The sequence below is a fragment of the Lathyrus oleraceus genome, chromosome 7 (assembly GCF_024323335.1).
Source record: "Lathyrus oleraceus cultivar Zhongwan6 chromosome 7, CAAS_Psat_ZW6_1.0, whole genome shotgun sequence".
Lineage (NCBI taxonomy): Eukaryota > Viridiplantae > Streptophyta > Magnoliopsida > Fabales > Fabaceae > Lathyrus > Lathyrus oleraceus.
Genome location: NC_066585.1, coordinates 2513237 through 2533536, shown reverse-complemented (window position 1 = coordinate 2533536; position 20300 = coordinate 2513237). Strand labels below are relative to the sequence as shown.

Sequence of the window (20300 nt, the reverse complement as noted above, 5' to 3'; positions counted from 1 at the left end):
CCTTCTTGTACAACATTATGAGTTGTTCAAAATGAAGGATGAGGAAGATATTCAAACCGTGTTTTCTAGGTTTCAAGTTCTTGTATCATGCCTTCAGGTTCTGAGCAAAAGTTACACTACACCTGACCACGTAAAAAGGATTTTGAGAAGTCTTCCTGCTAAGTACATGCCCAAGGTAACAACTATTCAGGAGGCTAAAGACCTAAATACGCGGAGCCTTGAAAGTCTGATTAGCAACCTTTAGAGTCATGAGATGGAATTGAATAGTGTTGAGCCTGTGATGAAATCTAGAATACCGACGTTGAAGTCAGTTGCTGAAAAATCTGGTGGTAAAGCCGTCAGACCCTTAAAAGTCTAAAAATCAAAAGAAGCTTCCGATGAAGAAGTTTCTGATGGTCACTCTGATAATGAGGAGATGAACTTTATCATTAGGAGGTTTCAAAAATTGACAAAAGGAACAAGAGATTCTCTGGTAAAATCATTGGCTTAAGAGGATCTAGTTCTAAAGATAGTAGATGATTAGAAGAATTGCTTCAATTGCAGGAAGCCTGGTCGTTTCAAAGATGACTGCCCTGATCTGCACACTGACAGGCCAAATAAAGGAAGCTTCTAGAAGGACAACTTCAGAAGGAAATTCAAGAAGAGTCTCATGGAAACATGGGGCAAACTTGATAGTGAAGACAATTCATACAAAGATGATGGATAATCAAATCTAGCACTGCTAATTCTCATATCCTCTGACACAGAATATGAATCAACTTCTAATGCAGAGTCATATGAAGAAGAGAAGGTATTTTCTAATCTATCTCGTTCTGATCTAATATCTTTTATTCAAGACCTCATTAGTCGTTGCCAAGACAAGGAAAAATACACGAAAACTTTAAAAAAGAAAAATGATCTTATGAAAGAAGAACTAAAGTCTTCTTAAAATAAAATTGAATCTTTAGAAAAAGATCATATTGATCAATTAAAGGAAATGTCTGATAAATCTCTGAGTGAGCATGAAATGACTATTCAAGGTTTTACCATAACAGGTCTTGAGAGAATAAAACTTTCTTCCGTAATAAATGGAGTAAGTAAGAGCAAAGGAAAAATACTAGGTTACACTAAAGGATGTTCTAATAAAAAAGCTCAACACTTGAAAACCCTCTCAAATCCTTCTTCTTCAAGCAGTGCTCAAACATAGCTGAAAGCTTATTTTGTGCCTATTTCCGATAAAGGCAAAAACTATGATCCCATAAGAATCTATCAAAGGTCCTAATCAAATCAGTACCAAAGACTTTAAAGTCAAAGGTCCTAATGAGATTAGAACCTATCATTCAAAAGTCAAAAGTTCTGAAGAATCTAGAACCCAAAAATCTCAAGTTAAAGATTCTAAAACATCAGAACCCAAGTCTTATGGATCAAAGGTTCTAAAGGGTTCATAAGCCAAGGTCCAAGATCATCCTAGACAAAACTTTGGTAAGCGAAAATTCTAGAATAAACCTAGACCCTTTTATCATGCAAAGGATAAAAGTAAAAGATAACTTATCAGAACTAACAATAGAGAACCCATAAGAGTGAGGGTACCTAAATCTGAAATTGTGTTTGCTGCAGATATGCCTAAAGGGAGAAACAAGACAACAAGCTTGGTACTTGGATAATGGCTGCTCACGTCATATGACAAGAGAGAAGCATATGTTCCAAACCCTAAATTTGAAAGAGGAAGGAAATATGGAGTTTAGAGGAAGACAGAAAGGGAAGATCATTGGTATGAGTACTATTGGTAATTCGTTAATCTCCGCCAATAATGTTTGGTTAGTAAGTGGACTCTAACATAACCTTTTGAGCATTAGTCAATTTTGTGATAGTGGTTATGAAGTCTTGTTTAATAAGAACTTTTGTTCAGTTATCAATAAGTATGACAAATCCATCTTATTCAAAGGTAAGAGGAATGAAAATGTTTATAAAATTAATCTTTCTGAATTGACTGATCAGAAGGTAGTTTGCTTTTATGTTAGTGAGTGATGTGAAATAGGTCTGGTACAAAAGGTTAGGTCATGCTAACTGGAGATTGATCTCCAAACTTAGCAAGATACAACTTGTTAAAGGGCTGCCAGATCTTGACTATCACTCAGATGCTCTCTATGGAGCATGTCAAGTAGGAAATATTAATAAAACTTCTTTTAATTCTAAGAACACTGTCTCTACCTTTAGACTCTTAGAATTACTTCACATTGATTTATTTGGTCTTGTTGGGCCTTCTTAAATCAATAGGAATAAGTATGTATTAGTCATTATTGATGGCTATAGAAAATGGACTTGGTTTGAATTCCTAAGATCTAAATATGAATCATATGAAAAATCTAGCAACTTCTGAACACAAGTTCAAACTGAAAAGGAATCAAAGATTTTGAAAGTCAGAAGTGATCATGACGGTGATTTCAAAAATGAGCCATTTGAGAATTTCTTTGAAAAATATGGAATCATCCACGAGTTCTCTTCTCCTAGAACTCCTTAGCATAATGAAGTTGTAGAAAGAAAGAACAAGTCCTTGCAATAAATGGCTAGAACGATGATCCATGAAAATCATCTTTCAAAATACTTATGGGTAAAGGCTGTTAATACATCTTGTTATATTTAGAACAAGATCCATATCATACCCCTTCTGCATAAAACATCATATGATTTGTTTATAGGAAGAAAGCCAATCATATCTTATTTTCATCAGTTTGGTTGTACTTGTTACATTATGAACAATAAAGTCTACCTAAAGAAATTTGATGCCAAAGCTTAAAAGGGTATCTTTTTAGGATACTATGAATGCTCTAAAGTATACAATACGTATAACTTTGAAACCAGAATGGTTGAAGAGTCTATACATGTCAAATTTAATGACAAAGAGCTTGACTATCATATGTCAGAGCCTGTTGAAAGTTTTGCAGATATTCTGGTTTTTGAAAATCATCAAGATGTTGGACCTTCAGAAATCAGGAGCTCAGAAGATGGTGGCTCAAATACTGGTTTACCAAAAGCCGATCCAATTTCTAAAGCTCACCTAGAATCTGAAGATTCTGAAGAAACCCCTGCTGGTTCAGAAGTCTCAACTCTGCCCATGAAGCCTTTCAAGTATAAAGTTTCTCATCCAGAAGAGCTAATAATTGGGAATAAAGACGATCCCTTAAGAACTAGATTAGCATTCGGAGATGATAACTGTATGCTAGGATTTATTTCCTTGATACAACTAACTTCTGTTGATTAAGCCTTATCAGATGATGGGTGGATTGTTGCTATGCAAGACAAGCTGAACCAGTTCTAGAGAAATGATGTTTGGTATCTGGTTCCCAAGCCAAGACAAAAGAAAATTATTGAAACAAAATGGATGTTAAAAAAAACTGAATAATCAAGGAGAAGTGGTAAGAAATAAGGCTAGACTTGTAGCTCAAGGTTACCGTCAGCATGAAGGTATATCTTTCTCTGAAACCTTTGCTCTTATGGCAAGGTTAGAGGCAATTATACTTCTTCTCTCTTATGCTATTAATCATGATATTGTTTTATATCAAATGGATATCAAGATTGCCTTCTTAAATGGAGTCATTTTTTAAGAAGTGGATGTCAACAACCTCCTGGGTTTGAGGACTATGTCTACCCAGGTTTTGTTTATAAACTCGAGAAATCACTCTTCGACTCAAACAAGCTCCAAGAGCTTGGTATGAGAGACTAAACACTTTCTTAGTGGAAAAAGGTTTTCAATAAGGTCAGGTTGACATTACATTATTCAGAAAGACTTTGAATAAAGAAGTCTTGATTGTCCAAGTTTATGTTGATGACATAATATTCGATTCTACTAATGCCTCTCTTTACAATGAATTTTCTAAGACTATGCAGGCTGAGTTTGAGATGTAATGATGGGAGAATTAGAGTTCTTCTTAGGAATTAAAATCAATCAAAGTAAAAATGGAACTCATCATGTTCATCAGTCCAAGTACACAAAGGAGCTTCTGAAGAAGTTTAATCTTGAGGACTGCAAGATTATGTCAACTCTTATGCATCCAACCTATTGTATGAATAAAGAAGAAAGTAGCACCAAGGTTGATCAGAAGCTATATAGAGGTATGATCGGTTCCTTGCTTTACCTCACATCTTCTAAGCTTGATATATTATTCAGTGCCGGCTTGTATGCCATGTTTCAATCAGATCCTAGAGAAACCCACTTAACTATTGTTAAGATAATATTTAGGTATCTGAAAGGAACAATAAATCTGGGACTTCTTTATAAACTATCCCTAGATTATAAGCTAGTTGGATTCTGTGATGCTGACTATGCTAAGGATAGAATTGAGAGAAAACCCAATAATGGAAACTGTCAATTCATAGGTGAAAACCTAATATTCTGGGCTCGTAAGAGAAATGAAATTATTGCGCTATCTACAAATGAAGCAGAATACATCTCAGCTGCTAAATGTTGTACACAATTAATCTGAATGAAATAGCAGCTAGACGATTATCATATTTGTGGAAATAATATTCCTACCTTTTATGATAATACTACTGCTATACGATTAACAAAGAATCTAGTTCAACATTCCAGAACCAAGCATATTGCAATAAAACACCACTTGAGACTATGTTCAGAAGGGTGTAATATCTATTCAATTCATTGATACTGATTATCAATGGAATGGCATCTTTACAAAACCCCTAGCTATTGAAAGATTTGATTTTATCAAAAAGAATTTGAACATGGTCTTTATTGAAGAATAATGCTTGCTTCTGGATAGAGTATCAAAGTTTGAAGTTGATCAGAAGTAGATTTAGTTAGAGGTTTGGAAACAACCTCTGATGAAGAGTGGCTTCAAAAAGATCTTAAACTCTGAGACTCTGGAGTGGATTATTTACTTCAGATAACATTTACATATCTGATAATTATCTTGCACATTGGTTATGTAGGTAAAGACTGATGGATAATAATGTGAAATCTCTTTGATTTTTGTGAATATTCTCCTTTGTCATCTCTTCAAGTTTTCCTATTTATTAATTATTTGTTTTACTGTTTTGTTTCTCTAAAAGATTATCTCTGAGTGGTCTTAAAGCAAAGACAATTGTCTTGCATCTTCTTGACTATTCATTGTCTATATCTTTGGAAACTTCTTTCTTTGTTTATCATCTCTCTTTTGAGTTATTCCCTTTTATAAGATGGCATATAGATCTAATATTGGTATGGTAAACTAGTTGGTAGTCATCATTGAAGGACTTGTGGATTTTGAATAAATGATGGATCATGACTTTGATCTTCAAAGCACTGCCTCTCAAAATGCATGGGATAATTTCTTTGATATGCTTTATGGTCCTTCTTACCCTAACATGATCAAGGAATTCTGGGTGAGTGCTTCTATCCAAGAACTTATTGTAGAGCATGTCATTCTTTATGTTGTATCTAGTGTGCCTATCAGTATCACCCAACCTCTATTGCTAATGCAATAAACCTTGAGGATAAAGGTGTTATTTATGATATGCTCTTTTGGGAATCTTCTCTTCCTCCTCACATTATCTTTGATAATCTTTCCTACCTATCTAAATTATTTTGATGTTGCTTCTTATTTTATCTTCAAATGAAATATTTTCTCTATTTGCTTATTGTTGCTTCTTATTAAATGTTTTCCAGTTTTAATTACAGATTGAGTGATAAGCAATTCCACAAACTTTCTGAATATATGGCAAAAGAAAATTCTTGGCTAAAATAATGGAGGAAATTCAATACTAATTAAAGGAGGACATTACATAATCTATACCTAAAGACTATTACATTTTTTTACAGTTGGAAATCTTAGACTTGATCATTTGTACTTCCTTGTGTCTCCAAATAAGTGTTCCAGTCTTCATCATTATCCTTCTTCTTAAAATATGCTTATGAGGTCTTTCCCTTTTGAGAGATTTTAGTAGACGAGCCCTCATCCTCTATAGCCCTAGATCTCTGAGCTATTGCTAGTGCCTCATATTTATGTTTTTACTTCCTTGCCTATTTATTCATCAAATTTTGTTTTTTCTTAGCAAAATCTCTCTTGTCATCCTTGAATGTTTTTGTCTTGCCCATTCTTTTGCTATATAGAAAGCCTCCAGAAAAATGTGATCAAGGTGTTCATTCAACATTTGCTTTTATAGAGGTGTTTCCGAGTCAAATTGTTTCTTGAGTTTTGCTTCATATACTAGGTTGTCAGAACCTAACTTGGACCATCTTAAAACTTGTGGAATCAATGCTTATCTCTCAACAGTTTTTCAGGATTTCTCTTATTATTTTTCTTCAGTATTTTCTCTCTCTGCTAACATGTTTATTTGTGAATGTTTTGTTGATGACAAAAGGGGGAGAAAATTATGGGATTATTTAAGAGGATAAAAGTATTTTTGAAATGCTATTATATACCTGAACCCTCATCAGAACTTATATATTGCTTAAATCTGATCATATATGTTTTATGCTATCAATACAAGTTTAATTAACTTGGATAATACTTATGGGGAGCTTATAAAACTCAACCTTTGAACTATTAGATTTAGGGGAGCTTACAAACCTCAAACTTTGATGTTGTCAAGTTAGTTAAACTTACCAACCATTATTCTTAAATACATTTGTTTGTTATAATAAAAAAGGGGGGGATTGTTGGAACAAGATTTGCTCATATCCCTTGAGTTTTGATTATAACAAAGTACTTAAAGAACAATTGGGTATATTAACATATGTTTAAGTGTGCATGATCATAAAGTTTGAATTCAACTCAGAATTAACCCTGCTGAAAATATTTGTTGACAAGCTCAATGTCTCAGATTTTGATGGATCAAAATTTGATGCTTCTGAAGGTTCAAACTCTGATCAGGATACTTCTACCTATGATGATAGCTCAGACTCTACAGACCCCATCTTGAAGAGCCCAACCTTTGGTCCTTACTCTGTCCCCATAGCAGACTTATCTTGTCAACACCAGACTTAGGGAAAAACTCAACTAGAGTCCCTAAGTGCAAGGCTTAAGAAAAAATGATGTGACTTGTCTAGTTTTCCCCTCATTTGGTTCATACCTAGGACAAAAAAGGGATGCAGTGGATTATGCTATTATGCATTGGTTGAAGATCTTAACAAGATTCATCTTTCAACGTATCTCTCTTTGAGCTGCTGCATTTCAAAGTTCTCCCGTGTATACAACTTTCTAGTGACTTTTTTTCTGCCTCTATAAAAGGGAGTTGGAGATTTGAATGAAGGTTAATAATCATAAAACATCTTAACATAACACATTGAGTACAAACTTTGAGATAAATTTTCATATGTTTATTTGCACAAGCTCTTAAGAGCTACTAAACTGTTTATTTAAAATAGAGGAAGTCTCTTGCAAGGTTTCTTGAGCATTGAAGTATCTTGCATGTGTGTTTGAGCAGTGAAGTCTCTTTCTGGTGATATTGAGCAGAAGTCTCTTACAAGATTGCTTGAGCATAAGTCTCTTTCTGGATTGATGAAGCAATTGAAGTCTTTTTCTGGTTTGATTGAGCAAAGTTGTAATCAATTTAATTATAGTGAAAATCTCTTGTTGGACAAGGGGATTGGACTACTCTCAATTTAGGAGAGAAACTAGGATAAACTCTATGTGTTGATTTGTTTATTGCTTATGAACTTTATTATTATTATGTTGCCATTAACATTCTGATATCAGACTTTGAACTTGTTCAAATTCTAAAGCTGTTCATCAGACTATGGGAAGTTTCTGTAATGATCATTGTATAATTGTGGGTAATAATTTTCTATGCGATTTGGGTGTTCTGGGATCAAAATCAGAGCTTTTGAAGTGCTCCCATGGCAGAAAATGCAGTTCTGCATTTTGCACAGTAGTGATTAGCGTCACCACTGTGACGAGCTAACCATCACTACACTAAGAGAGTTAACGATCATAAGTCAGCTGGCAGGCCGGTTGTCATGGCCTCCAGAGCAGACGACCTTGCTGGACGTCGCTTGTGTGACAGGTGTGTGAGAAAGGGGATGACAGAAACACCATGACGCGAGAGGTTGACCGTCATAACCTGGTTGACTGGTTTTGGGCCGCCGACTCGATTTTTTGATTTGTATCCGATTCATGCGTCTGTTGATTGTTGTTTAGTTGTGTGTGATGAGTTGATGGATAAAATTAATAGGCTTTAGGAATTATGTAAACACTTTGTAAATGTATAAGCAAGTGTTGTTGAATGCTTGTATGATTTGGTATTGGTGAGCTATAGTTGCATATCCTACTTGCTATATTGATATGGCGACCTTATTGGAAATGTATGCATTTAGAAGGGGAATCAATGATGTTTATTATATTTGTATAGGTTATTGGATTTCATGTATCATTGTTTATGAATTTAGGTCCAGTTTTGTGTTGCTGGTTCAGAAGGGGGAACAGTGATGAGTCGCTGATTCATAAAGGGGGATTAGTGACGAGTCTTGATTAAGAAGGGGGGATCAGTGACATTCATGGTTCGAAGGGGGACCATCAGTGAGTGAACTAAATCATTAACATACCTCTGATGTCCAAATTGGTACCATATGCATAAATTGTCGAGGAGTTGATGCGATCGAGTTATTGTTATAATTAGTGCATTGTTCTGAATGATATTCATGAATTGGTGATTGTTTGATTGTGCTCGGTTGAGATATGAGTAAATTGTTGTTATGAATAATTCATACATTGATAATTATTATGGATGATGTTACCCTTGCTATCTTTTGTAGCGCTAATATATTTTGAATGTATTCTCACCTCTGTGTGCTTTGTTTGTGGTGTTATGTACTCTCTTGAAGTACAAATAATCAAGTAGAATAGTAGTTGTTGTTTGAGCTGGAGGATGACGTTGATGCATCTTCATTTATTTACTATTTTTCCGTGTTATTTAGTTTCGTTGAAGCTCTGACTTGCAACACTGGAACGATAATATTTGTTAATCGTTTTATGTTTTCAAAATCGAGTTATTTAATTATATGAAGTACTTATTTTAGTGAGACAACTAAAATATGATTATTAATTGAGTTCCGCTTCTCTTTGCTATTTTTATGTTGATAAAATTGTATAATTGCTCTTTACTATTATTATTGAGAAAATATATATATATATATATATATATATATATATATATATATATATATATATATATATATATATTATATATATATATATATATATATATATATATATATATATATATATATATATATATATATATATATATAAAGTCGGGATTTTGTGCTATTATAGGAGCTTCTGCTTAAGGGGGAACATTGTAGATAGACTCACATTTGAGGGGAAGCGTTGGGAAAAAAGCAAGTGAGTTAAGAACTTTGAAAAACAAAATGTGGGAAAGTCACATATTAATTTAAAAAAATTAAGACTTGAATATTTATAAGTGAGAGAATCCACACATCTATCATCTTAAGATTTTGTGTGAGTATATGATGTGTCTCATACAAAGTGTGTTTCTTAGAGAAAAATCTCAAAGAGTATAAAAATACTCCCTCATATTGCAAAATTGACAAATTATACATTTCAAAACATGCTAAGTTTAATAAAAACTCGTTCCCTTTCAAACCAATTCATAATTACATAATCGAAACATGCCATAATAGATTATAAGATGACATTTTTGTTTCACATTATGCATTTCACACTTCTAGTCAAGATGAGCCACAAAGTCCAACTTAACTGACGTCATTAACAAATAATTTATCAAATTCTTAAAACAGTCCCAATAAAACTTAAGAAACTCTTAGCTTATCTACCCTTGAAACCTCTAAAGATTCTTCATCATCAAGGCATCCTAGGGTAGTTACTAATCAAAATTCTAATCATGATTCAAAACAACCAACACCAACTCTTGTCAAATATCCAACTATAAATGAACACAACATCAATACAAGAGTCAAATATGAGACTTTTCAAACCAAATAGTTATTTCCGCAACATAAAATCTCAATTCTAAACTAAAATTTATCAATTCAACCGTCAATTCACCTCACTAGAAGAAAGTTATGGAAGATGAATACAATAAATTGTTAAAGGTACCAACTATAATAACCCAATTTTAGTAATTATTTCTTATATTATTATTATTATATTATATTTTATTTTATTTATTTAGAGTGTTAATTAATTAATTGGTTGTTAGGTAGTATAATAATTGATTATATTAATTAATTTGGTGTGTTAATTAATTATTTAGTTGATATGAGATATAATGAATAATTGAATTAATTAACTTGGTGTGCATATTGTGTTAGTTTAATTTAATTGAACTAATTAGAGATATTTAAATATTAGGTCTTATTGGGCCTATTAATTAAATTAGAGGTATCATGCTTTAAGCCCAAATATAATACTAGAATATAAGAGGTGAGGAGAGTGAGAAGTAGGATTCATTTGATCATTTGACGATAATTGAGAAAAAGAAGAGGAAAAGTAAGGAGAAGAGGGGAAGAACAAGAGAGAAGCTAAGGTTTCCAGAAAATTGAAGAGGTAAGGGGGAGAATCCTTATTATTATGGGTTAGTATGATTGGGTCAATGGGTAGAAGTATGTTTAGGTTAAAAATCCCTAATTTTGTATGGTTGTTTGGAATTGTTAGGTTTTGATGCGTATTCTTGATTTGTGGTGATTCGATTGTGTTAAAACTGTAAATTAATGTTATATACTTAGAGTATTGTATGAGTTATAATTTTCTGAACGTTTGGCTTTTTACGGAATCGAAATCGGAGGTCCGAAAGTCCTCCAACGATGAAAAACGCAGAAAATTCTGCATTCTGTTTTGTGTTAACCGGTTACCCACCGAGCGTTAATCGGTTACTTGCTTAAAAATCTGCACAGGAAATTGATTCTGTTTTATGTTAACCGGTTACCCACCGAGCGTTAACTGGTTACTTGCTGTAAAATCTGCGCAGGAAGTTGATTCTGTTTTATGTTAACCGGTTACCCACCGAGCGTTAACCGGTTACTTGCTTGAAAATCTGCGCAGGAAATTGATTCTGTTTTATGTTAACCGGTTACCCACCGAGCGTTAACCGGTTACTTGCTGTGAAAAATGAAAAATTGAGATTTTAAAAGTTATATTCAATTTGGAATGAAATCTAAGTGTGCGTATTTGATAATTAGCCTATATTTGTGAATGATATATTGTTATAAATGTGTTTATGTACCATTGATGAATAATTCATAGAGTTGAATTATGGTGATATGTGGAATGTTAATATGGTAGGGATGATCTTAATTGCATATGTGTTGGTATTTGTACATTCATTCATGGCATGGTCGGCTTCATGGTGGAAGCGGTGAAACTGTGGTTCACATGGCATTAGACGTTGATCCTTGAATGGGAATAGGCGTAGCAGATGTTGATCCTTAATTGGAAATAGACATAGTGGCTTGGACTCTAGATATTGAATCGGAAAGCGGTGGAACGTTGTGTTCACATAGACGTTGATCCTTAATTGGAAATAGGCGTAGCAGACGTTGATCCTTAATTGGAAATAGACGTAGTGGCTTGGGTTCTAGATATTGAATCGGAAAGCGGTGAAACGTTGGGTTCACATTGCGGTACCACATGCATAGAGTCACATGTCTTGCATTGAGTCACATTAGAGTTATGTGAAAATTGAATGTATGCGTTGATGTGATTGTGATGTGTGTATGAGATATGGTAATTGAATTTGGTGAGGTTTGGATACATAACTTGGCAAAATATGTGATTACGTGATAATTGTAGTTATGTGTGTATTTGGGAATATAGTATTGGATTTTAATATTATACTCCTTGAGTTTTTATGTGTGTTTGAAACATATGAAATAAATGTTGGTTAATATTATTTACATGGTTATACGAAGTGTGATGAATTCCTTTATTTGTTGATTTAATCATTGTGCTTTATTATACTTCTTCATAATGATTTAAATTCTCACCCTTCTGTTAGAATGATGCTTTACATGGTATCGTGCAAATACTCCAGAGTAGTATTGCTGAAGTAAGTGGACGGTAGCTCACTCGAGATTAGCCGGAGAGTTTCCGTATTTTAGTTTGAAGACTAGGTAATGAGTCAATGCTCTGGTCATGTAACACGGGGTAGATTGGTAGTATTAAACTCATATCTTATTTGGATATGTATTACGTCATTACTTGTGAACATATTTATTTGAAATTTGCTGTTTGAGAGGTCATAGTGCCAAATATTCTGGATATGGTTTTATTTTATCTTGAGGAGATTATTGAGAGATGATCATGGTATGGGACATGGATCATTTTATGAAATGCATGAGTATTCGTCATTTTCCGCTGCGAACGCATATTCTTGAATATTCATGATAATTGAAATGTGTTATTTTAAATGACCAGGTGTATTGTATATTGATGATGAATGATGTTTGGTTTTTGAAAGCTTTTAGTTTTTGAAAACGTCGATGTGACGCCCTTTTGTTTATATGCGTGCTTATTTACTCTGATTATATGTTAAGTATTTTGGGGTAGAAAAAGGGGTGTTACACCAACAAACACTAGTTTGTAAACTTCAAAAATCTCTTTAAGGCTTAAAACAAACTCCATTTTTTCTCATAAAATCAAGTGTTTAGTAAAAAAAATGATATATCACTATTTACTATAATCACTTCAACCAATGCCTTGTACATTCTTGTCTTTGTTGATGATGTTATTGTCATAAGTAACTTATATTCAACCATAGACACTCTAATTCATTATCTCCATAGCCATTTTCCTCTAAAAGATGTGGATAATTTTCATTATTTCCTTGGTATTCATGTCCAACAACTCTCCTCCAACTCTCGTTCCTAACTCCAAGCAAATATATTATTGAATTTCTAAATTTTGATCATCCTTTACTTTACATAATAATTATTGGTGGTCTTCAGTATGTTAACCTGAAATGTTCAGTTATCAAAGTTTGTCAATTCATGCATTTAAAGGACTGAATATACAATTGGTCTGATGGAAATCGGTGTGATCCAATCGATTCAATGGTCAAACCGGTGAATTTGTTTGAACAGAAGAGTTGCACCTTTTTACTAACACATGATAAAAAATTGAGACAATATCTCCTCCTTCTTGTCTCAATTTAAAATATGAAACTTTCAAAATTTTAAAAATCAATCTTTCAAACATCAATCCATTTCAAAATCTCCACTCTCGTAATTAATCTTCTTCATTATAACAAGATTAGTTCTTTTAATTTAATTTCGTTATTATTGTTGCCTTTCATTTGCATTATTATCATTGTGATTCAATTTTAAATTTGCATTATTATCATTGTGATTCAATTTTAAATTTTTAATCTAATGTTTTCCACTTTGCATTTAGCATTTGCCACTTGATTTGAATGATTTTGTTAAAGCTTATGATTTATTATTTTATTTTTGTTTAATATTAAACTTGTATTTTAAATGATTTTGGATAAAAAATATGATTATGTATTGTTATAATTTTATGTTACCATCCGTCTATTTGAAAATAATTCATCTTTACTAATATATAAATTTAGTAAATATATAAATTTAATTATTGTTTCTTTCAGTTCTTGAATTTGATTCACATGTCTATTGAAAATTTATTTAGATTTTATAGAATTTTTTTTTGTTGAAGATTAATTTTTTAATAATATTATACTCCGATTCTATTTTCTTAGTTATGATAATATATTTTTAAATTATGTTTATTGTCACAATTAAATAGTTAATATATAATTTATCCATCCTATATTATTTTTTAGAATTTTGGTTGTCATTGTGTTTAATAATGCATTTTAAACTAATGTATATAAATAATTGGTTTGATATTTTTAAACATAAGAAAATGTAGACTTAGAGTTGTTTATTTATTTGAATTCTTTGTTTGAAAAATGTTAGTTCCAAAATTATTTGTTTCTTTAAATAGGAATTCTGAATGAATTTAGCATGAATACTTTCTGATATGAGAATTATTTGTTTCTTTAAATAAGAATTATGCATGGATTTAGCATGAATACTTTTAACATAAAAATTTGATTTGATTTGAATTAAAACTAAATATAATATTAAAATATATTATTGTTGAATTTATGTTTTTTATAATATATTGACTTTTAATTATATATATTTTTGTTGTTATTCTCCTAATAAAAGTGTTTGTAATTTAATTATTAAATGTGACTTATTTGCTAATGAATGATCGTAGAATATTTTCATTGTATTGAATTGAATTGTTGATGAGTCAGATGCTATATACTCCGTCCATTTTTTATTACCAATCGTTTTATATCTTTTACACGTGTTAAGAAATATAATAATTATAATATAAAAAATAAAAATTATGAATTATTTTATAAAATTGTCTTTTATTAATAGTACAGAAACAATTTATAAATAAACTTCTACTATTAACTTCAGCAAAAAATTATTTATAATTAATATTGAAATTATTACCTGGATTAGATGCTTTTTGAGGGATGACCCAAATTTGTTATACTACTCTAATGTATTAATCAAATAATTTTTTTTATAAAATTTATAATTAAGATAAAAACTAACTTCAAACTCTCCCAGAATATAACCAATGGGTTGGAGAATGAAATTGAGTGTCATTGCAATTATAAGTTACAAGTGATGATGGGGTGAAATTATAAATTTTAATAATATTACACTCCGATTCTATTTTCTTAGTTATGATAATATATTTTTAAATTATGTTTATTGTCACAATTAAATAGTTAATATATAATTTATCCATCCTATATTATTTTTTAGAATTTTGGTTGTCATTGTGTTTAATAATGCATTTTAAACTAATGTATATAAATAATTGGTTTGATATTTTTAAACATAAGAAAATGCATACTTAGAGTTGTTTATTTATTTGAAAATTTATATAAAAAAATTATTTTCTTTTGTTTGAAAAATGTTAGTTCCAAAATTATTTGTTTCTTTAAATAGGAATTATGAATGGATTTAGCATGAATACTTTCTGACATGAGAATTATTTGTTTCTTTAAATAAGAATTATGCATGGATTTAGCATGAATACTTTCAGACATGAGAATTATTTGTTTCTTTAAATAAGAATTATGCATGGATTTAGCATAAATACTTTTAACCTGAAAATTTGATTTGATTTGAATTAAAACTAAATATAATATTAAAATATATTATTATTGATTTTTTTTTAATAATATATTAACTTTTAATTATATATATTTTTGTTGCTATTGTCCTAATAAAAGTATTTGTAAGTTAATTATTAAATGTGACTTATTTGCTAATGAAGGATTGCAGAATATTTTCATTGTATTGAATTGAAATGCTGATGAGTCACATGCTATATACTCCGTCCTTTTTTTATTATCGATCGTTTTATATATTTTATACGTGTTAAGAAATATAATAATTATGATATAAAAAAGAAAAATTATGAATTATTTTATAAAATTGTCTTTTATTAATAATACATAAACAATTTATAAATAAATTTCTACAATTAACTTCAGCAAAAAATTATGTATAATTAATGTTGAAATTATTACATCGATTAAATGCATTTTGAGGGATGACCCGAATTTGTTATAGTACTCTATTGTATTAATCAAATATTTTTTTTTATAAAATTTATAATTAAGATAAAAACTAACTTCAAACTCTCGCAAAGTATAACCAATGGATTGGAGAATGAAATTGAGTGTCATTGCAATTATAAGTTACAAGTGATGATGGGGGATGAAATTATAAATTTTAATAATATTACACTCCGATTTCTATTTTCTTAGTTATGATAATATATTTTTAAATTATGTTTATTGTCACAATTAAATAGTTAATATATAATTTATCCATCCTCTATTATTTTTTAGAATTTTGGTTGTCATTGTGTTTAATAATGCATTTTAAGCTAATGTATATAATTAATTGGTTTGATATTTTTAAACATAAGAAAATGCATACTTAGAGTTGTTTATTTATTTGAAAATTTATATAAAAAATTTATTTTCTTTGTTTGAAAAATGTTAGTTCCAAAATTATTTGTTTCTTTAAATAGGAATTCTAAATGGATTTAGCATGAATACTTTCAGACATGAGAATTATTTGTTTCTTTAAATAAGAATTATGCATGGATTTAGCATGAATACTTTTAACATGAAAATTTGATTTGATTTGAATTAAAACTAAATATAATATTAAAATATATTATTGTTGAATTTATTTTTTTATAATATATTGACTTTTAATTATATATATTTTTGTTGCTATTGTCCTAATAAAAGTGTTTGTAAGTTAATTATTAAATGTGACTTATTTGCTAATGAATGATTGCAGAATATTTTCATTGTATTGAATTGAATTGCTGATGAGTCACATGCTATATACTTGGTCCGTTTTTTATTACCAATCGTTTTATATCTTTTACACGTGTTAAAAATGTAATAATTATGATATAAAAAAGAAAAATTATAAATTATTTTATAAAATTATCTTTTATTAATAGTATTGAAAAGACACATTGACATAATTGAAAATAAAAAAATAATAAATATTTAAGGATATAACAAAAAAAAAACATTAATGATTAATTGATATTATTAAATAACTTATATTGTGATATACAATATTTTTCAAAAATAATTTATAATAATATACAGAGGTAGTATATACTAGATCAATTAATCTAGTTGTTATGATCGATGTTTAAATCCATATAGAAAATTGGGTTATCAGTCGCATAGGTCTGCAATGATATTAATTCAATATAAAAATAAAAGTAAAATTTAATTAACACAAAATTGTGATTATAAAATCTTCAACTATAATTTCATCCCTATCATTGCTTCTAACTTATAACTATAATGACACTCAATATCATTCTCCAACCCATTGGATATACAATATAGTAGTATAACAAGCTTATTTATAAATTGTTTTTGTAATTAACTTTTACCTTTAAAAGTAGAAGTTTATTAATTTTTTTTTGCTGAAATTAATAGTAGAAGTTTATTTACATGTAATGATTGTACCTTCAAAAGTCTATTTAATCAACTAATTTCTAGTATAAAATAATATGCTAAAAATGTGAAATTATTATAACTATAATATAATTATTTTATTATTATGTTAATAATATTGAAAAAGATTAATTTCATTTTAATATCAATTTTGATTTAAAAAGATAAAGATATTAAATTTAATTAAGAGATTAATTACTATACACTGTCAGTGTAAAAAAATTTACACCGTCGATTCATCACCATCATCCGTTTGTATTACTTTATAGATTTTTAAAATAAAAGTCAAACTTCTTTTAATATTCGACGTCTATGATTAACTGACGGTGTAAAATTCCTTTACACTGTCAGTGTATTTCAATTAAACTCTTTAATTAATTGGTAATTAATATAATATTTATAGAATTTAATTGATATACACTGTCAGTGTAAATTTTTTTTACACCGTCAGTAAATTATAACCGTTGGATATTGAGGCAAGTTTGACTTTTATTTTTAAAATCTATAAAATAATGAAAACGGACGATGGTGATGAATCGATAGTGTAAATTTTTTTACATTGACAATGCATATTAATTAATCTCATATTTATATAGTATTTATGAAATAAAATAAAAATAAAATAAAAGAATATAAAAACTTTGTATAAAATAATAAAATATTAAGTGAGGGTATTATAGAGTTTTTGGTGGCAATTTGCTTTCCTAAGTTGACCAGAGATTATAAGGTAACAGCCTATGTAACTTAATTCTAATATTTGATAGTTAAAATTCAAAGTACTTGACAAGTTGTAGATATAAATATTAAATATCGAAACAATAGAAAAAGTTATTAAATTGGAAATTCATGAGAAATCAAATATTCGAAACAGAAAATAAAAAATCCCCAAAATTTACTTTCTATTTATAAAGGATTAAACGGGGTGTAGAAAAGATGTTTCCAAAATTTACAAAGCCCATATATATATAATAAGGTAACACTATGGCCTAATATTAAGCCCAAATACTCAATTTTCCTGCGAATACCAAAACATCCCCTCATTTTTCAACTTCCCAAAATACCCTTCCGAACAAAATACGATACAGAGAACTAGGTTAAGCCCTAATATCCCAATCCTGATTCCGGCGGCAGAAAACATGGCGATTCAAAACGAACCGGCGAAGCTAAGGTGGGGAGAATTGGAAGAAGATGACGGTGAAGATCTCGATTTTCTGTTACCTCCACGTCAGGTGATTGGTCCTGACGAAAACGGAATCAAGAGGGTAATTGAATACCAGTTTGATGACGATGGTAATAAGGTTAAGATCACAACAACCACTCGCACTCGCAAACTCGCCAACGCGCGTCTCAGCAAACGCGCCGTCGAACGCCGTTCGTGGCCTAAGTTTGGAGATGCTGTCCATGAAGATGTTGGTGCTCGCCTCACTATGGTCTCCACTGAAGAAATCGTTCTCGAACGCCCCAAACCTCTTGGTTCTTCTCTCTCACTCTTGCTTTTGTTTTTGTTTCTATTACACTTGAATCTGAGTTCTTTTATTGTGTTTTAAACCCTAATTTTTGTAGAATGCCTAATGAATCACTAATGAATCACTGTGATTTCAATATTAAAATGAATATTGTATGACAATGTGTTAAAAGCACAAAATATTTAGGGTTTTGAAATGTGGTTCTCGGATTCTAGATATATTGCTGATAATTTGAGGCCACAAATATGGATTTTAACATCAAAAACCATGGAATTTAGGGTTCACCATTTATTGCAGTTTCCAATTTTTATACACCGGAAATCAATTAAACTGCAATGAGTTTCATGTGAATTGTCATACATCAGTACATTAAACAAAGTAGGAGTTAATTCTAACACAAAAATGATTGGATTGTTCTATTAGCTTGCATTGCATTTAAATTTGCTTTTTTGATGCTATTATTGGCATGAAATTCCTTACTTTCGACTATGTATTACTGTAATTTCTCACATGTACATGAATTCAGTTTAATGATTGGATTAGTCTATTGGAGGACTTTTGTATCAATATCATGATATATGTAATTATGACTCTGTATTTACAGGTTCCAGCAAGGAGGATGCAAAGAATAGTGACCCGTTGGCTCAGTTCAATAAGGGTGCTGTTCTTATGGTGTGCAGGACTTGTGGGAAGAAGGGTGACCATTGGACTTCAAGGTGTCCTTATAAGGATCTTGCACCGCAGTCTGAGGGCTTTGTTGATAAACCTCCAACGGCAGATGGTTCTGTGACTGCTACAAGTGGTCCGGCTAAGGGTACATATGTACCTCCTAGCCTGAGAGCTGGTGCGGAGAGGACTACTGGGTCAGACATGAGGCGGAGGAACGATGAGAATTCTGTTCGGGTAACCAACCTCTCGGAGGACACACGGGAGCCTGATTTGCTTGAGCTTTTCCGGCCTTTTGGTGCTGTCAGCAGGGTCTATGTTGCTATAGATCAAAAGACCGGCATGAGTAGAGGCTTTGGCTTTGTTAACTTTGTCAGCAGGGAAGATGCTCAGAGGGCTATTAACAAACTCAATGGATATGGCTACGACAATCTCATTCTGAGAGTTGAGTGGGCCACCCCTAGAACAACCTAAGTATTGGGTGCTTTTGAGTTTTTTGCCCCCTTTTAAGTTCAGAACCATCTGTTGTTTCTTTTCTGTTAATTTATTGGTTATTGTTGATAATCCATATTATCAGGATCGTTTACAGGTTGTTATTCTTATTGGATATTGGTGATAATCCATTTTATCAGTATTGTTTACAGGTTGCCATTCTTCTCTTTTTATACTTGCACAAGAAAGTGTGAAAAAGATTTTGATATTTGTGTGACATTATATTGTCAGTTTTATTCTTCAAAAACACACTCATTTCCCCTACCGGTTTTACTAATGCTATGATGTTTGCAAAATAGTGAAAACTTTCCCATATTGAAAAATAGTGAAAACTTGCCCATATCAGATCAAAGAATACTTTAACATAGTTTGTTGCTGTTTCGATATTTGTTTTACTAGGAGTGTCTATTGTTACTAACAAAGAAAGAGTAACTCCAATGTTTTGTCCTTAGATATTAAGAACACAACTGATTCAATTTTTCTGCTGCTTTGAAGTTTTGTGGATCTGATTGTTGTGCTAGAGACTCAATTTTCTTACCCAGAGTTTGAATCTGGCCTTTTGCATTACTATATCATTTTAAATATAAGGGAATTGTCCAAGGTGCCCGAATTATTGCTTTCCCACTCTAATGAAAAACTTAAACTATTTCAAAATTCAGAAATGCA

General features: G+C 30.7%; 2 protein-coding genes across 2 annotated transcripts; both read left to right on the top strand.

The window, feature by feature from the left end:
* The first annotated feature begins 3887 nt into the window (after positions 1–3887).
* Positions 3888–4463, top strand: LOC127108458 (uncharacterized mitochondrial protein AtMg00810-like). Its single transcript, XM_051045924.1, has one exon. It carries the CDS (start codon positions 3888–3890, stop codon positions 4461–4463), a length of 576 nt encoding a protein of 191 aa, XP_050901881.1.
* Positions 4464–17947: 13484 nt separating this feature from the next.
* On the top strand, positions 17948–19785 carry LOC127103693 (uncharacterized). Its single transcript, XM_051040930.1, has 2 exons — positions 17948–18483; positions 19081–19785. Exons 1-2 carry the CDS (start codon positions 18147–18149, stop codon positions 19614–19616), a joined length of 873 nt encoding a protein of 290 aa, XP_050896887.1. The 5' UTR covers positions 17948–18146; the 3' UTR covers positions 19617–19785.
* Positions 19786–20300: the final 515 nt, after the last annotated feature.